Genomic DNA, 20,468 nt, shown 5'->3' with positions numbered 1-20,468 from the left:
CTGTAGTGGTCGACAGGGTCTGCGAGACAATTCAATCGCCTGTTAGAACACGTTCATCCATTATTTGTTTTAACTGTCGTAAGGCGGGTCATATGAAAAATTCTTGTCCAGAACGGTTCCAGAAAAGGTGTTATGGGTGTGGAAAATTAGATTTTACTATTAGGAGTTGTCCATCGTGTTCGGGAAACGGGAATCGGCGGAAGTGAATGGTCGTCCTTCCTATGAGTCATCAAAATCGACCGATCTTGATATCCGTATGCAGAGTGTTTTGAGTTTTATTGTCGATAGTGCAAGGGGTGATGAGCGACCTTATCTTGATGTCGTTATTTTAGGTCAGGGGTTTAAGGGATTGTTGGATAGTGGAGCGTCGCGTACTATTTTGGGAAGATCTGGTTGGAGTCGTTTACAGTCTGTGGGAGTAGTGATGCATACTGCAAGGGGTTGCTGTACTGTTGCTAATGGTCAGAAATGTGAGTCGTTGGGAAGTTGTTCTTTACCGATTGTACTCCGTGGTAGAGTGAGGATCTTGAATGTCTTGGTGGTTCCTGGAGTGGAACATGAGTTGGTGTTAGGTGTTGATTTCTGGCGAGCCATGGGTATAGTTCCTGATTTGCGTAGCGGAGAGTGGACGTTTTGTGATTCCATCGAAGCGCAAAGTACTGATTCTTTATCGAGTCTTAGCGACGAGCAGAGACGACAACTCGACGACATGCTTAATGATCATTTTAAGGGCCAAAGGAATGGTTTGGGATGTACCAGCTTGGTTAAACATGTGATTCGTACTTCCGCGGAACCTATAAAACAACGTTACTACCCTGTAAATCCTATTGTTCAGAGACACATTGACGAGGAACTTCAGAATATGTTGGATTTAGGTGTTGTAGAGCCATCAGATAGTCCCTGGAGTAGTCCAATCCTGTTAGTTAAAAAAAAAGATGGTAGTTTTCGTTTTTGTGTTGATTTCCGTAGACTCAACGGCGTCACTGAGCGTGATGCTTACCCTATACCATATGTGTCCGACACCCTAAATAAATTGAGAAACGCGAAATACCTATCCACTCTGGACATTAAGTCTGCTTACTGGCAAATTCCGGTCGACGAGAATTCCAAAAAATTTACAGCTTTTACTGTTCCGAATAGGGGTCTTTTCCAATTTACGAGGATGCCGTTTGGGCTCCACAATGCGCCGGCTACTTGGCAGCGTCTTATTGATCAGGTGATTGGAGCGGATTTGGAGCCGAGAGCTTTTGTGTATCTTGACGATATTGTGGTGGTTACGTCGACGTTCCAGGAACATGTCGAGACGTTGCGGGAGGTTTTGAGACGACTTCGGGTTGCTGGGCTCACGGTGAGTCGTGAGAAATGTCAATGGGTTCGCCCGGAACTGAAGTACTTAGGTTATGTTGTGAGCAGTAGAGGTCTTCAGGTTGATCCGGAAAAGATTAAGTCCATTATAGAGCTTCCTGTTCCTAAAAATGTCAGAGAGGTGCGTCGAATCCTTGGTATGATGTCTTGGTATCGGAAGTTTGTTCCCCAGTTTTCCACCTATACAGCTCCCATCACGGATTTATTGAGGAAAAACCGGAAATTTGTCTGGTCTCCGGAATGTGAGGATTCTTTTCGAGTTCTGAAGGAGAAACTTATTTCTGCTCCTATTTTGTCTTGCCCCGACTTTGATCGGCCGTTCATTCTTCAGACTGACGCTTCAGGTTACGGTATTGGCGCGGTTCTGTCGCAGGTTGTCAATGATGAGGAACATGTTGTGTGTTATTTGAGTCGGTCCCTTTTGCGTACAGAGCGTAATTATTCCACGACTGAACGGGAGTGTCTCGCTGTCCTTTGGGCTATCGAAAAGTTGCGTCCTTATCTCGAAGGTGTTCAGTTTCAGGTTATCACTGATCACGCTTCCCTTGCTTGGCTTCAGAATCTCAGGGATCCGGTAGGTCGTTTAGCGCGTTGGGCAGTAAGATTACAGCAGTATGACTTCCGTATAATTCATCGTAGGGGGAAGGATAACGTAGTTCCCGATGCTCTTTCACGTGCAGTTCCGATTGTTGATTGTGTGCAGGTTGAGCAGATTCAGGACAAATGGTGGAAAAGAGTGTATGAGTCGGTTTTAGGTGAGCCTTTGAAATTTCCTAATTGGAGAGTGTCCGACGGTCAGCTCTATAAGTATGTTGAGTCTAAGTTTCCTGGTTTGGATGGTGGGGATAGTTGGAAGTTAGTTATACCTAAGGAACACAGGTTAGAGAAGCTGCGAGCGGTTCATGATGCCCCTACTTCTGGTCATTTGGGGATTTACAAAACCTATTTTCGTTTAGCTCAGAAGTGTTATTGGCCGAAAATGCGCTCGGATGTTGCCTCTTATGTTCGGCGATGTGAGACTTGTCTGGCTGTTAAACCCGAGCAGAAACGGCCGGCAGGGTTGTTTGCGACTCAGCCCGAGGTAGACCGTCCCTGGAGGATGATTTCTTTAGACTTAGTAGGTCCTCTCCCCAGGTCAAATCGTGGACATGCCTTTATTTTGGTCATAGGCGATTATTTTAGTAAATTCACTTTGTGTTTTCCCCTTCGACGTGCTACTGCCCCGGCGATCTGTCGACTTATCGAGGAGAATGTATTTCTTTTATATGGTGCTCCGCAGGTTCTCATATGTGACAACGGTGTTCAGATGCGTAGTAGGGAATTTGGTCAGCTGATGAAGCGTTATGGTGTGCGTATTCGGTTTAATGCTCATTATCATCCTCAGGCTAATCCCATAGAACGGACGAATCGTGTTATTAAAACAATGCTTGCTTCCTATGTATCCGATAATCATCGTGTATGGGATGATCGTCTTGCTCATATAGCTTGTGCTCTTAGGACCGCTCGTCATGAGGTCACTGGTGTAACTCCGTATTTTGTCAACCATGGTCGTGAGATGGTGTTGTGTGGTTCTGATTTTCAGCAGTTGGTAGATACAAATCAGGGTGTGTTGGATGTTAATGCCCGTGCTCATCAATTTCAGGAATTATTTAAGGATGTTCAGGTCAGGATTCGGAGAGCTGCTGAAAGATCGAAAAATAGTTATAATCTTAGACGACGTAATGTTGAATACTGGTTAAACCAACCTGTTTGGCGTAGAAACTTTGTCCTTTCCGATGCCGCTAAGTTTTATAGCGCGAAACTCGCACCTAAGTTTGTAGGACCATTTTATATTCATCGTAGAGTGTCTCCATGGACGTATGAGTTGAGGGATGAACGTGGTGTTGTCAAGGGTGTTTGGCATGCTAAGGATTTGAAACCTTCTCCCAATGTCCCAGAAAATGAGGATTGAATTGTTTTGTTTGATGGTTATGTAGGTTGTGATTGTCCTGTTGAGTAGGAAGGTTACCACTTTTAGGTTGATTCGCGTTGGTTTTGATTCTTTTGGAGTTATTTTGGATTCTTTTTTTTTATTAGTATTTCTTTCGGGGATTCTGCGGTCAATCTTTTGTTGAAGTTTTTTGTATAACTTTATGCCTTACGGGATTAGTTTGGTAGATTCCTTCTTTTCTTTTATTGTATTAGGTGTTAGACTTTTGTATGTTTTTCTGTATGATTTGGCTCACCTGGTTGGGGCCTTATAATACGCCAGAAGACCGGATGTTTCCATTCCCGCTTGTAAGCTATTCTTAGGAATTTTGGGTCATTTAAAGAAGTTTCTTTTGAGATTTCTTTATTTTCGTTTGATTTTCAACTCAGACTTGTAAAGGGTTTTGTGCAGCCCTAAGTATTCCCCTTTTATATCCCTCCGTGTTTGCTTATTATAACTTTTAAAAAATTTTACGCCTTGTCCCCATGCACGTACAGCACGTTTGTAACCTCGTAGTCCCCGTTGAGTTTTTGTTTGGGACGAAAATTATTGTAGCCTTCAGCTTTTTGGTACTTACGAGTACAGTTTGGTTTCCTTATCCATCTTTATCCTCGTTTTCTGATTTGGTAGTTTGTCTTTGGTTAATCCACTTGGTGGATTTATGTTTACTATTGTGGGGGTGTTTTATTTTTGTAAGGGGTGGGTTCGGACCATCAACCCTTCTTTGTTTTCCCAATCCTTTTCCACTTTGTATCCTTAATTGTAGTAATAAACCTTTTTTGTTGTCCTTTTAGAGTCGTTTTTTTTTGTTTTTGGAATATCTTCGCTTCACGAAGAGTTCTGTTTTACGGATTTTGGTTTGCGGTGTGTGGTTTGGAGCGTTGTGTGACCGTGGCTCGATCTCTTGTAAGCCGTATTGTTTTGTATAATTTTCTTTTTCATTTCTTCCTTCTCTAGGTATCTCTTCGCCTTTACCGGTCTTGAAGACTGCGGTCAATTGTAAATCCGGGTAGGCCTGTTAATTGTTCTTTTTCTAATCTTCTCTTTTTATACTATCTTGTGATTTCCATTTTTTTTTGTTTATGGACGCAAGAGATTTGAGTAGCCGTTGCGCGTACGTAGCCAAATCCACATTAATCTCCCTAATCTTTTGTTTATTATTTTTTTTCTTATTATTTTTATTCTTATCCTTCCGGCCGATTTGCCGAAGACCTGGTGGCTTTGGGCAAGTGGTGGACCAGGTGGATGGTTCCGAAATCTTGTTGTTATATTTGGGGGTTGGGTTGTTTGTTTTGATTTCCTCTCTTTATCCCTAATTTGGAGACAGCCGTTTGTAGTTTGATTGATGAGGAGGAACTAGATAGTTCCTAGGTTGATAAAAGTTTACTGGGTAAACTTTCTTGAAGTAAGGGGGGGAATGTTACGGTTGTATTTTTCCTTAATGTTTCATTTGAGTGTTTAACCTTTACTTTCCTAATTCTTCGTTTTAATTTTATTTTGGGTTAGATATTTTATTTTGTTATCGAGTATTTTGAGTTGCATAAATTTCGCGATGATTTATTTTGTTTATTTTTGTTTATTTTGTTGAATTTTTGTTTAATTAATTTTTCTTTTTCAGCGACAATTCTCCGAAGATCTCCTTTCATAATTTTCCTTTTTCCTTTTCAATTTATTTTCCTCTAAACTTATTTTACTTCTTCGTTTCCCCTAAAAGATGGTGTTAATTCTTTCGTTATTCTTGCTTGTGCGCAAGTATCAATTTTTTTGTGAATTTTTGAGGATATTTATCGTCTGTGTAAGATTTTCTCTTCCTCTTTTCAAGTCAGATCAGTACGTGTACGCACGTAGAGTTAGGATTTTTGGTAAAGCCATTTTGAATTTTTCGCGTGGTGATTGGTTCCTAATCCAAATTTTTGGGATTCATCTACGTGTTGTGCAACTTATTGGTAACGTTTTTGCACGTCCAATTATCGGATTACTCCGGATTAAACCGTATTTTGAAACTTTTCTAAGTTTTTCTGACTAAACCTCGAAGATCTGAGGTAAGATATTTTTATTGAATACATTTTATATTTTCCCTTACACATTCATACCTTCATTTATTCAAACATACATCCTTTTACCACCGAATTAATTAAACTATTATCATCATTTTTTTTTTATCTTATTTTTCCATCCTTTCTACTTTTTTTTTTCTCTTTTCTAATTTCCTCGTGTTCATTTAAGGTTTTAATTGAAGAGCATAAAGTTTGGCAACCTTTCTGTAACATTTTCGAGACAGAAGTTTGGTTATTGTGTGAGATTTTCAATCCATTTTCGAAGTTCTACCTTTTCGGAGGGGTTCTTCCTTGAGGATTTTGGTCGAGGTTGCATTGCCACCACCTATTAAGTTTTCCTTTCCCTGAATCGGAGGAGATTGTCGCTGGAGCTGGAAGAATTTGCTTGGATCGTCTACATGTGGTCAAGACAAGGTCAGACCTAAACGTTTTTTTTTTTTTGTTATATACCGCTTCCCGGTGAGCTTTTGTTCAATTAATTAGTACAATTTAAATTAAATTCATTAAAATCTAAATCATTTAAATTAATTAAATATATTTTATTATATTATAAAATTATCATAGATTGAGAATATTCAGTATTGTTGTCTGTTTAATCAAACAAAATAATTTTTTTATTGTAAAATTTTGGCGTACTTTTTTTTGTTTCACGAATTAGTTTTTTTTTATTATTTTCTTTCTCGACGCCACACTGATATCAGGGGTACGGGTCGTACGCGTAATTCAATTCAATTTATTATTTTCTTTTTGCGTAGTTGTTTTGGTCATTTATTACAATTTTTTTTTTTGGTACGCCAACAATTCGTTTCTTTTTTTGTTGCTTCACGTTCGTTGGACAACAACATTTCTTTACTTACGTATATCATAATAATATTTTTTTTTTATTTACATTATTATTTTTTTTTTTACCGAATAAATATTTTTTTTTTGCAACTTAAAATATCTCGAATTTTTTTTGTGTTTTGTTATTTTTTTGTGTTTGTGTCCACTTGTGTCGATAGCATCATTTTACCACCTCACGTCACAGTTCGTGGACAACGCAGGGTTAACTGTGTGGCGCCTTATAAATAACCCTACCCGTCTTCACTGGGCCGGCCGAGGACCTGCGTTAGTTATTAAACTGCTAATCGACTATATCGTTCCTTTTTTTTGTGTTCATAAGTCGTCACAAAATATAAAAAATATAAATAAAAAGTTTAAGTACGAAGGCTTTCACGGCCGGTGTTAATTGAACTAAAATTAGAACTACATCGACACCGCTGCAGCACGTCGAATCTTGATTAAGACAGAACAAGCACTACTACAAGAACGAATCCACAAGACCTTCAATGATCTATAGAAAACAAGTGAGAGGTTACTACGACTCCAGCTCTCACTTTCCAATTGTATGTCTGGAGACGACTGGGATAAAGTGGACAGACTAACAATGGAAAAGGTTGATCATGAATTCCAAAAAACTCGTGACACGCACGTCAAGAAGTTTGAATCCCTGGAACGCCGCATACAAAAGAAGAAAAGTAATTATTTATCAGTAGAAACAATCGTCATCAACAGATCGAGTGTCCCACTAACAAAAGACAAAACCACTGTGCTCGCCAAAGGATTGAACTATGCAATTGCCCCGAAGAAGGTGCCAAAAGAGAAAATCATCTGCGATGTGGCAGCTGTTCGAGGGATGCCCGCACTGAAAGCCGAAAAGATCCGGCAAGAAGTTGCGAGAGTACTGAAGTCAGCAAAACCACCAAAATCCAACTTGACGGTTGGTGAAAAGGAGGCACTCCGATCCATTAAAGAAAAGTCAGAAATCGTCGTGTTACCAGCAGACAAGGGGAATGCCACCGTTGTTATGGACAAGAAAGAATATGACGACAAAATGATGAACCTACTGGACCCAGTCACTTACAGGAAGATCAAGAAGGACCCCACAGACAAAATCATAAAGAAAATGAAGGACCAGATAAAATCCACAGGAATTCCAGAAGAACAGCAAAAAGGTTTGTTTGTGCAGGCACTAGTATCACCAAGAATTTATGGACTACCGAAGATTCATAAGCCAACCGTCCCACTCCGCCCTATCGTCAGTGCCATCAACTCCCTAACATACCAGTTGGTCAAATATCTTGCAAAACTGGAAAGGAGTATTTCAGTTATAGCTAACTTCTACATGAAAGACGTACGACAAAACCCGAAAGTTTCATTTCAATACATTTTGAAAACAAGATGCGTGAGAGGAAATTGCAACACAAATGGATAGGACCATTGATGAATGCAAAAAGATCTAGGTCTAGATCTAGGTCTATCATTTAGCAGCCCTCAGGTGGGAGAAAATGAAATTCTGATTGCTTGCTTTGATATTTTAAATAACTATTGAAAACTGGGATAAGAATTGAGAATAGAGCCAGCCTTTCTTGAGCAGGAATTGCGTTCTGAAATGTGATATCCCTACATCCACTGCTGCACTTAATAATGTAGAGCCTTGCGTGTTTGTATGTTACAGGTGCGCTGGGGATTACCCCCACTGCCATGGAAAACATGTTGAACCTAACGCCACTTCATTTGTTCATCCAAGAGGTGGCATTGGTAACCATGATTCGACTGCGAGCAGCAGGAATTCTAATGGGTGAGAGATATAGTAAAAATGCCATTCTCTGGAATGAAATGGTGGGCAACTCATCAATTTTGGAATGTATAATAGCTTCACACCCCCACAACACATTTTACGAAGAAATATGTCACTCACCCAAGTTCCACAGAAGTAGAGGTAAAAAACAGCCTTAAAATCCACACTGATGGTTCAAAGAGACGGGAAGGAGCTGGAGCCGGAGCCTTCTCGTACGATCTCCGACTCCACGTATCTGAACCTCTAGGTAAAAGTACCACCGTCATACAGGCGGAGTTAATCGCCATACTACTTGCCGCTGACGTTATTGTCAGATCCAACTTGGTAGGTAAGACTTTTATAATTTATACTGAAAGTAGACAAGCTATTTTAGCCCTGAGTAGAATAACAATTACCTCAGGACTTGTTATGGGTTGTCATCTGACATTGGAGAAGGCAGCAGTGCATAACTGTGTTATACTTCAATGGACAAAAGGACACTCGACTTGTTCAGGTAACAAGCACGCTGATAGGCTTGCCAAAAGGACTGCCAAGTGAGCGACATATTCGCCTGAACCGATAATCGCTCCGTCCTTATCAACTCAGATTGAGATAATTAAAGATTTTACATACAAAAAGTTTGTGAACTGGTGGGATAGGGTTAAGGGCTGCCATCTGTCTAAGGAAGTATTACATTATCCCTCAGCAGAGGCAACGTTGTCTTTCGTAAGGCTTGGTAGAAACGCTCTACAAACTGTAACGGCAAGCATCTTTATAACCTTAAGCTTGCTGTTAGCCCTCTCTGTCGCCTCTGTGAAAAGAGCGAGGAGACGGTCCGACACATCTTCTGTGAATGCCCCACTCTGCAAGACCTCAGAATGAGAGACTTCGGAGAGGAATGGCCGACCACAGATTGAATCAGTAGCTGTATCCTAGCCTTCGGAAATTCCTTAGGCTGGTTGATGTAGCCGGAGAGAGTGCAGGAGCATGTACAAGGGGCCCGCTGGGGCTTAGGTGCTGTATGTGGAAGCATACCCTCCCCTTTCCTACATACATACACATGTGATATCCCGCGCATCCTAGTAAAATTTTTGTAAAATACGCTTACAGATTGAAAATTCAAGTCGGCTAGTAAATTTGATGCATCCACAAACGTCGTACTCTCTTGGTTCGTATCGCACACCCGTTGCACATTTAATTAGGATACGCAGTGGCGATACCGGACAATATACAGGATGTCCGCTGAGGTATCCGAGAAACTTCGTATATGAATTCTATGATCAATTTTAAGCATAAATGATTCTAATCACTTTTCTCGAATTCCAAACGGTTGTTGAGATATCGAGATTTGAAGTTACCAGATCGTATGGATGGATACTAAAGAGTAAATAACATGTTGCTAGGTAATTGAATAATTAGCCATTTAATTGATATTAGAATAAAATTGTTGACATTCAGGTCATTAATTGTCATCATTGTTATCAATTGTGCTAAAATCATGTCTGCAACTTATCCACATGAAGAGTATGCGGACATGGTTTTCGTGTATAGATAATACCACCGCCTCAGTTAGGGAATATCAACGACGATACCCAAACCGCCGACTTCCAGACAAGCAAACCTTCTGTAGAGTCTTCACAACTCTTCGATTAAGAGGTGCGTTCCCTAAATCGACTTTTGAAAGAAAAATTAGGCGAAGAAACAATGCTGCAGAAATGCTTGAGGCTGTTGAAAATGATGATGGTACTAGTACGAGAAGAATTTCTGTACTTACTGGACAAGCTAGGACGGCTGTGCATGACACTTTGCGGGAAAACGGGCTGCATCCCTGTCATTACCAACCAGTACAAACAACTTCCTCCGGAGGATCTTCCCCAAAGAGTTCGCCTTTGTGAATGGCGGAGAAATCATCTGGATACTCTTTCAAGAACTCTTTTTTGTGACGAAGCTACATTTACTAGAGATGGAATCAACAATTTTCATAACGAACATGTGTGGAGATTCGAAAACCCTCATGCTGTTCGAGAAACCCATTTCCAGAGTAGATTCTCCGTAAACGTTTGGACTGGAATAATTAATAATGTTGTTGGACCGCATTTTTTCGACGGAAATTTGAACAGCGAAATGTACCAGGCTTTTTTGGAGAACGATCTACCTCTATTACTTGAGGACATTCCTATTCACATTAGAAGAACAATGTTCTTTTTACATGATGGTGCTCCCGCCCATTATGCAAGAATTGTCACGAATTTCCTCAATGAACAGTATCCAAATCGATGGAGAGGTCGTGGTGATCCCATTGCTTGGCCACCACGATTTCCGGATCTCACCCCACTAGATTTTTTCATGTAGGGACATGTGAAGACACTTATGTATTCAACGAGGAAGCCTAATAATAGAGACCTACTTATACAAAACATTCATGCAGCGTTTCGAGAGGTAAAAAACAATATGGAGAACTACAACTGGAAACGAGAGCTCCGACAAAGGATTGAATTATGCATTGCACAAGGCGGTGGTCACATTGAGCAGCTTTAATAATTGCAGTGTCATTAAGCTTTTATTAAAATAAACCGCAATTTTTCCATAGCCAACCTAGCAATGTGTTGTACTGTTTAGCATCCTATTCATACGATCTGTCAACTTCAAACCTCGATAGCTCAACAACCGTTTGGAATTCAAGAAAAGTGAATAGAATCATTTGTGCTTAAAATTAATTATAGAATTCATATACAAAGTTTCTCGGATACCTCAGCGGACATCCTGTATTGACATAGCGTTGCATCGTTGCGTATCATTTTATGATACGCAATGGTGATACTATACTTTGATACGCAACAAATGTATACCCACCTTTAGATATAAGGATGTAATGATAAAGTTCCCTTATTTTCGAAATAGGAAACTTCGACGCAAATTTCTGACCACCTGCATAATTTTTTAAAAAACTTTTCAAGGGTTATGTAAGCTATGGGTGTTCTCTGTACAAACCCTGAGAATATGTGGCCGGACGCGACTGTAATTTCGAAAAATTATTTTTATTGTGAAGGGTTCCATCTGCCAAAATTTTCGGAAAAACTGAAATAATTCAAAAATGGTTCACTGTAAACATAAGCTTTGTTCGTTGGGACTGCACTACTTGCACTCACTTGCACTATGCAGTTTAGTGCAGATGTTGTGTGTTCGTTGGGAATAGTGCAGTTTAGTGCAGTTGTATTCATACTGTTCGTTGGGCCAGGTGCAGTGCAATTTAGTGCAGCCGGTGCAAGTTAGTGCAGATTTTGTTGCACCTGCTTTCGATTAAGTTCAATAAGTGCAGTGTAACTAAAATGGCGGAATATTTGAAAGCGCGTTTTGTAATAATTAGCTTTGTTCGTTGGGACTGCACTACTCTGCACGACATGGCACTCGTATGACGTCATAGTGCAATGAAGTGTAAGTCAGTGCAATGTCATGTCAACTTAGTGCAGGTCAGAAAAGTGTATAAACCGTGGTCCCAACGAACAGATTTTTATAAAAAAAGTGTATAATATTTTAAATGGACGAACAGGAGATTGTCAGCGAAATACTCGTGGAAAATGAAATTATCGCAGAATGTTTTTTTAGTATTCATCAATTATCATTATTATTTTTTATTTTTTTCAATTATTAGCGAAATATATTTTCTATACCAAACTACTAACCCTTATTAGTTCTTTCAAAAGTACTACTTAACGTATAAAGAAATCACATGCTAAATTGCACCAAAATTGATAAGCAGTACTTGCAAAAAAAAATTTGGGGTGGTGAGGGTAGTTAACCCCAGCCACCCCTAAATGAGAAGAAACACATAATATTTTTAAACGTAGTGTATTTAATGCCGCCAAAATCGACAGGGTAGTTTTTAAATTATTCCAAAAAAGTAGGGGTAGTTTTCTACTGCCTCTACTGGGATTGAATATACTGTGTTCTCTAATACAACAAATATTAATTATTATAAGGTTTTATTTCTTAATATTTAATATTAATATTAATTATTACAAAACACGTTTTCAAATATTCCGCCATTTTAGTTACACTGCACTTATTGAACTTAATCGAAAGCAGGTGCAACAAAATCTGCACTAACTTGCACCAACTGCACTAAATTGCACTGCACCTGGCCCAACGAACAGTATGAGTGCACCTGCACTAAACTGCACTATCCCCAACGAACACACAACATCTGCACTAAACTGCATAGTGCAAGTGAGTGCAAGTAGTGCAGTCCCAACGAACAAAGCTATAATTAATATTGATATAAATATTAAGAAATAAAACCTTATAATAATTAATATTTGTTGTATTAGAGAACACAGTACATTCAATACCAGTAGAGGCAGTAGAAAACTACCCCTACTTTTTTGGAATAATTTAAAAACTACCCTGTTGATTTTGGCTTCATTAAATACACTTATAGTACATTTAAAAATATTAATTATGTGTTTTTTCTTATTTAGGGGTGGCTGGGGTTAACTACCCTCACCACCCCAAATTTTTTTTTTTCAAGTACTGCTTATCGATTTTGGTGCAATTTAGCATGTGATTTCTTTATACGTTAAGTAGTACTTTTGAAAAAACTAATAAGGGTTAGTAGTTTGGTATAGAAAATATATTTCGCTAATAATTGAAAAAAATAAAAAATAATAATAATAATTAATGAATACTAAAAAAACGCTACTAAAAAACATTCTGCGATAATTTCATTTTCCACGAGTATTTCGCTGACAATCTCCTGTTCGTCCATTTCAAATATTATACACTTTTTTTATATAAATCTGTTCGTTGGGACCACGGTTTATACACTTTTCTGACCTGCAAACAAACAAAAAGCTATGATATGATGACTTATATCAAATTAATGATATGATGACTTATATCAAATTAAACTAAAATTTGGCGGGGATCTCGAAAATTCAATAAAAATTGGTACATTCCATTTAACCCAGATATGCCCACCGTACTACATATAGTACACGCAAATACATGTCTCAACGTGTCCGAACATAAGTCGAAGTGGCATTTCGGGTGCACACAGGCATTCAGTAAGAAGTAGTGGTTGCGTAAAGGTGCGTAGGTGTGCAATTAAGTGTTAATTACTCTCATTGTTATTTTTTAAAGTTTGTGACATATCATTAATGGCGGAATACGGTGTACGATTTCTTAGGTCAGTAGTTTTTCATATATTGTATTATCTATTTTTCTATTATTCATTATGGATAATAAGGCAAAAGTACCAACTTTTAGATATATTATCTCCAAATTAGTTTTAAAATTTATTAGAGTATTGTTTCAACCCGATTTTTTTATGTGTACTATATGTAGGACGGTGGGCATTCAGATACCTCTTATTTTTTCTATTATTCTAGAGATTCTTCGTTAAACGAGGCTTTGGCAATGTTAGAAGATGACGACCAACTGGCAGAAAACGTCATTCTTTGACCATTTTTCCACCAGAGGATGCTTGCGGAGATCAAACCGATGAAGATTCTGGAGAGGAGGATGCCACAAACCTAAATAATTTACCTGGACCACAACTTCAAGCTCCAGCTGAAATAAATTTCCGAAATATTGACTGCTAGAATCAAAATTAAAAGAATGATGACGAGTTTTCTTCAGACGACGAAATTCCTCTTTCAGCCTTTTGGGAGATATCGACTTGGAGCCTAATAATATAATTTTTAATGGCCAAGTAGATGAAAATAATAACGATATAAGTCCTTTGGAGCTATTTTCTTTTCTTTGATGATGAAATACTGGATCTAATAGTAATCGAAAGTAATCGTTATGCAAATCAGAAGAATCACCACCTTAGAATAGAGAAAACAGAAATAAAAGCATTCATAGGTGTACTATTACTCAGTGGATACATGCAAGTACCAAGAAGAAGAATGTACTGGCAGTATAAAAGAGACAGTCAAAATGTGTTGGTGTCTGAAGCAATAAGTCGAAATAATTTTGAATATATTATGTCCCATTTTCATCTTGATGATAGATTCTATAGATTCTAATTATCAAGCTTATCTCGTGAATACCGAAAATTGTATATCGACCGACCCCAAAAGTTTCTGGCGTTACGTGAATCAGAAACATGGTAATTCGTGTATTCCAGGTTGTATGACCTTGGCTGGCTCTGAAATCTCTGATCCCCTGGAAATAGTACAAGCTTTCTCTGTCTTGTTTGCTGAAGCCTTCAATCCTGGACTTACAACTATCGATAACCGTAACCAGCAAGTCAACTGGTCTGGACCCTTCTACATTATTCCATTTTCTATCGAGGAGGTAGAAATCTGTATGAAACGATTAAAGAATGACTTTACCGCTGGCGACGACGGTCTCCCACGTTTTATTATTAAAGATTGTGCACCCTTCCTCAGCAGACCTTTAACCTTTATATTTAATTTATGCTTAAAAACTAAAACTTTTCCTGCAGTATGGAAAAAAACTCGGATAACGCCGGTTTTTAAGAAGGGAGACAGATTTAGTATTGAAAATTACCGACCTATTAGCATTTTGAACAATTGCTCGAAAGTCTTCGAAATGTTGCTATACTCCAGAATGAGTTACTGTGTTCGCCCATATATATCTGATCATCAGCACGGATTTATGACTGGTCGTTCAACTATGACTAATTTAGCAGAGGTAACGCAGTTCATCAGCGAGCACATGGATAAACGGGAATAAGTTGATATAATTTACACTGATTTTACAAAGGCATTTGATAGATTACATCATGGAATACTTCTTTCTAAACTCTGCAGCCTTGGATTTACCAATGATTTCGTGGATTTAATTTCATCTTACCTCTCCAATAGACTTTGGTATGTGAGCTACAACGGTTTTAAATCTGATACGTTCACTGCTGGCTCTGTTGTTCCACAGGGTTCCAACCTGGGTCCCCTTCTATTCAATGTTTATCGGAATGATCTATTACGACGACTTGATTGTAATATGTTTGCTTACGCCGATGACCTAAAGATATTCACTCATGTAACATCCCTTGAAGACTGTGTTATCTTACAGCGCAATCTGAACATTATCAGTTCCTGGTCAATACAAAATGGAATTGATCTTAACATAGTAAAATGCGTTGTCGTATCTTACACAAGGTGTAATAACCCATTAAGGTTTAATTATGGTGTGGGACAGATGTGGTCAAAATTTGAGTCTTTATCGTATATATGTCAGAGGGAAAAATGATATTTTCCTCTTATAGCACAGTGTATTGACATGTCAGTCCACAACGCCTGGCAACTACATAGGAGAAGTGGTGGAACACTAGATCAGCTAAAATTTAGAGGAAGAATTGCCACCACACTGCTACGTAACGCAGGTATAGATATTCGTTTTGATCACAGGGACCACTACGTCATACCTCAAGATAAGCAGACTAGATGCGTCCATTGTCATCAGAAGACCACCACTAGCTGTTTGAAGTGTGAAAAGGGTCTACACGTGAAGTGTTTTCTTTTATATCATACACAAACTAACAATTAGATTTGTTACTCCTTAAATGCCCACCGTACTATATATCGTCAGTATACAAGAGAAAGTGACTAAGTCCACAGATAGTGGTTTTGGGTTATTAGTATTCTAATTTTTGCTTCTTATTATAAAATCAATTATTTTACGTGAGATTAGTTTATAATGATTTTTATAAATAATATAGTTTTTAGAATATGTATTTTAAATTAAAAAAGTCTATAATTAATTTAAGCAAATACTAAACCAGTAACTCATTTCAACTGCATAGGTTTGTAATGGTTTCTATGAACAATGCAGATTCTAGAATATGTATTTAAACTTAAAAAAGACTATAATTAAACAAGTAGTAGTAACTAGTTTCAACTTCATATGTCTTCATCACTATATTCATTGTGTGAGGGTTCTGGACACTTGTCTTTCAAGGAATTGTCACTCGGTATGTCAAAGTACCAACCATGGTATTCGATCGGAATACCCCCTTACGGCAAAGTTGAATTAAATCGTTTTTCTTCTTGATCGATATAGGCAAGGGTTCAGTATAACATTTCTTTAACTCAGTTTCTTTTGGAATATTATTACTGGGCCTACGTTTTGCTTTGCCTTTAATGTTAAACATTTTATACTCTTCATCATAGTTGTATCGGAACATTATAAATTTTTTTTTCTCTTTTTCGTACCTTAATTGTTTGATCTTTAACCATTCTATTTTTTCTCCCCCTTCATCCCGAATTGTATTTTGTAGTATAGATGTATTGAGTGCTTTCAAGTCAATAATGTCACGGTAAGTCATTTGCTCTACAATGTAGGCACCACAAGTTTTATTTTTGCCTCTCTTGGATCTTGCTAGTGTCATAATTGTCTTCCAATCATTAAGACAAAATACAGGAATGTATTTTTTTGCACTTTCAATTGCACTATGCATCGAATCGGCCTCCATGTGCGAGTGACCTTTTTCTAAAAAGTTGTGAGTAATAATCTCTATAGGTAACTGGTTGACTACAAACAACAAAAGAGCCGCAATGTATTTATTTCGGTTTTGGCCGCCACATGTGTCGCTAAAGAGTTACACTTCTTTGACAGTATCAGGTAAAGTTTTAAACCACTTCAATAAAGCTGTACCTATTTCACAACTTCCTCGTTGGCCATCAACTTCGGACCAAAGGTAACAATATCCCTTATTTGGTGAAGCTGCTTCATAAATTGCTAAATTGTATGCACATAGCTTTCGACTGCAGTAAAGAGGTGATACATCGGAGCATGGAATTTGCAGGACACTCTGTAAGTCAAAACTTACTGATACAAAAGTTTTGTCATGAATTGCTCTTTGTTTATCTAAATCTTTTGCTCTATTAGCATCATCCCTTCGCTTTATGTGAGAAAGAAATTCTTCTGATTTTTCAATAGATTTAGCTTCTTTAACACACAGCAAACATTGATTTTTCTTTGGTTTGAAGAAAGATAAGTTATACTGCGTAAAAAACACCCTACTATATGTTATTGGAGAAACAAAATCCTTTTGATTGCTGATCTGTAAATCTTTGTACAATTCATACATTTTAAGAATGGATAAGGTAGAGTCAAGATACTTCCGTGTAGTTCCACGTCTACAATAGTGTGATTCCATCACAGGAAATGATTCTATATGTCTCTTCACCTCATTCAAAATGACAGGTTTAGTCTTATTTCCTGGGAAACTTTTTCCTCGTCGATCTTGAATTGAATGATTTATTCAATTTGTGTCTATGTTCATTATAGCAGAATCAACCGGTCCATGACTTATCGACAAGGTTTTTAAGTAAAAATTTTTACAAACTCTGTTCTTTTCTCCGTTTTTAACAAATGTATAAATTTTAGAGACATTTTTTGCAGGTCTACTAGAGTCCCTCGTTCGTTTTCTTCGGCATTCAGAAGTTGCAACGGTATTAATTATAAAGTCCTTTTGTCTGTCATAGGATAGACTGTGATACTGTTTGCAGATATCTTGTCGACGATCTGCAGGAAATACTTCTGTACATTTGTAGCGGCAATTGTCACAATTTGCATTTCTAGGGGACTTTGTAGGCATTTGTTTGCCTTTAGTATTAATATACGCTAAACACGATTTTTTTAATAACTTGTTTTTCTCACGTTTTGTTCCTTGAGGATTTTTTATTACCCATCTGCGTTTTTCTATAACTTGCGTAGGATTTACTAGTGGTTCATTTATTATTAAAGTCGTAGGGCTTGTATTACTAGAATTAGTAGCAAATTCTACCGGAACATCCCTAAGATCATTAATAATTTCTTGTGCGTTGTTATAATAATTTTTCGAACAACTCATTTTGCCACTAAAATAAGGTATTATTGCATTAGCTTATTATTTTTTAAAACTAAATATCCGAAAAACAAAATTATTGTAATACGTGTAGATAGTTACCAAAGATTAAGTCTAATAACATAGAACACAATTTTATTTTGATTTAAGTAATAATTGTTATGATAAACTGTTTAAACTTCAAACGTCACTCTCTTTTCCCTGTCTGTCACATCATATTTCTGTATCTTTTCTCTCGTTTTTTTTTCGTTAAGCATAATGCATGGCTATCTTAATTTAAGTCAAATCCTAGAGATAAAAATATTGACAAGAAAACATGACTATAAGTCCACTTAGTCATTTTCTCCTGTACAGGTTTTTACAAAATGGACTTGGTCATTATGGAATTTGAAATTATAAGCATTATTATGGCATTTTTGGACTTGTTCATTTTTTCCAGAAAAATAATATTGAATTTCCGGTACTGAGCATTGAAACCTAAAAATCTAAAATTTTGGACTTGCTCACATTCTCTTGTATACCGACGATTTAAGTAATTTTTAAGTTGCTTTACAAAATTTGTTTATGTATAGCGTAAACACTAACCTCTCAGAACATCTACTCATAAACAATCACCAAATTTGTATGGGCATATCTGGGTTAAAATAACGAAGTTAGGGTCTATTTCCGGTATAATCGGAAGTTGGAGAAAACTGATAATATTTTAGCGGAAACGAGCCTGTACAGAAACCTGTACATGTATTATTGCACATCATCAATATATCACTATTTAATAAGTGATAGATAGTTAATTATTTTACTTTTAGTAATACCAACGAACATAGACTTAAAAATGTAATGAATTATTTGTAATAATTGTTTAAATGTATATATTTTTATTTATTTCTAGTCCTGCTTTATTAAAAAGTGAATAGATGGCAGTACCACATCGTTTGTCAAGTTGACAAATATATAACCTCAAAATTTTTCATCTTACCGCTAAAGATACAAATTTTTAAAACTTAATAATAATGCCACGCAAAAAAATTGGAGCAAGCGTAGTATTATTCGACGCAAATTCATCCTCATCATTCAAAGAACGTGCCATCGACTGCTATAGAAAGATATGCGAAAGAATGCACTTTACAGATGATGAGAACATAACAAAACTTTTCTTAACTAACGTTGAAGGTGAATTGTTACATTAAATTTGTTTATTTTTCATTATCTTATATTTACTTTTGAAGGTAAAAAACATGCAACCAATTACGTTCCATACAACGCCTGTAACAGGATACACCTGCAATCAGCAAAAGGAGTTTTGGGTGATTGGTTATCCGACTTAGAAGATGTCGTTGATAACTTGCACTATGTATTTGAAAAGAAAGAAAACACACGATTCCAAGTACTCGTTCTTAGCGATCTAACTACTCCATCAAAATTGCCAAAAGAAGAAATCAATGAAAAAATTGAAAAGATTGTGGAGACTTTAAAAGAGTATGAGGGATACATTTATTTTCTTGGAGTTAATCTACAACCTGAAAAGTTATTAAATAACACAGTTGATGTTTACAAATGGGTCCAACTTATATTAAAAGACACAGTAGATCTTTATAACACTCAAGGTGAAAATACAGATCATGAAAATATTAATTATTCTATAGCAGCGCGAATTACAAAAGATGCTATGGGAATTATGTGTGATTTTGATATTGGAACTGATTTATTTTTATCATATGTGGAAGGTGAAAAAGCAATGACTTCTTTCATTGTACCATTAACTTTTAATGATGAATTGGAGCTTCCTACCAGAGTTACAAAGTTCATGGATCCCACTTCCTCTGATACTCCAAGAATAGATAACTTACGTATAAACGAGAAATTTGTTCTTCTAGAAGAGCAAGACGTAGAAGTACCAAGAGAAGATACACAACCAGCAATGATAATCCATGAAAAATTAATCACCTTCCCTAAAGATGTATCCAAAGGCCTCCAAGATTACGAGAGATTTTTTAAACTTTTAGGTTTTACCGATTCAAAAAATGTTCCATCTCATTACATGATCAACGAATCAGCAGATATCTTAACAAGCAACGACGCTGATATCGAAATTGGAGTTATTAATCATCTTGTAGAAGCATGTATAAAACATGATAAGTATGGCATAGCTGTTAGAGCTTATATGAAAAACACAATGCCAAAATTGTATTGTTTAATTCCAAAACAAAATCCCCCTCATTTTTTAATGGTTGAAATACCGTATGCAGAAGATTTTGTCCTCCCTTACAATGAAGATGATGTTAAAAAATTTAAAGTTGAAAGTCATTCAACTAAAGAAGTTTTTGGGTATTTGGATAGTATTAATTTGGATGATAAAATCAAAATTCATCCCAACTTGAGGTTAAGTGATACTAAAAAACGTTTGGCTGAAATGAATCAAGATTTACGAGAGGGGAATCCAATCAAACAAACTCCTTTAGTACCTTTTGATATTGAATTTAAAAGTGAACAAGATTTACTTTCTACTTTAGAAAAAAAATATGATGTTAAGGAGGAAGAACTTGAAGATTTATGGTAGTTAAAATTATTATTATGCTTTATTAATGTTAAATATAATAGCATATGATAATTTGACATATTAACTTAATGCCTATGTGATACTCCCTTTGATCCCCTAAAATT

At 36.9% G+C, this 20,468-nt stretch overlaps 1 protein-coding gene across 1 annotated transcript; it reads left to right on the top strand.

Annotated features, from left to right (window-relative positions):
* Positions 1 to 18,730: 18,730 nt before the first annotated feature.
* Positions 18,731 to 20,420, top strand: LOC111416200 (uncharacterized). The gene is made up of 2 exons (XM_023048168.2): positions 18,731 to 18,977; positions 19,034 to 20,420. The coding sequence occupies exons 1-2, from the start codon at positions 18,818 to 18,820 to the stop codon at positions 20,362 to 20,364; spliced, it is 1,491 nt and encodes a 496-aa protein (XP_022903936.1). The 5' UTR covers positions 18,731 to 18,817; the 3' UTR covers positions 20,365 to 20,420.
* Positions 20,421 to 20,468: the final 48 nt, after the last annotated feature.

This window comes from Onthophagus taurus, chromosome 11 (assembly GCF_036711975.1).
Source record: "Onthophagus taurus isolate NC chromosome 11, IU_Otau_3.0, whole genome shotgun sequence".
Lineage (NCBI taxonomy): Eukaryota > Metazoa > Arthropoda > Insecta > Coleoptera > Scarabaeidae > Onthophagus > Onthophagus taurus.
Note: the sequence above shows the minus strand (reverse complement) of the source record. Positions and strands in the feature narration are given on the sequence as shown.

Bases quoted from the DNA above. Each gene is read 5' to 3' on its own strand.
- LOC111416200 (XM_023048168.2), top strand. From the start codon at position 18,818: ATGCCACGCAAAAAAATTGGAGCAAGCGTAGTATTATTCGACGCAAAT. The intron at 18,978-19,033 runs GTGAATTGTTAC...TTACTTTTGAAG, and splicing joins TTTCTTAACTAACGTTGAAG to GTAAAAAACATGCAACCAAT.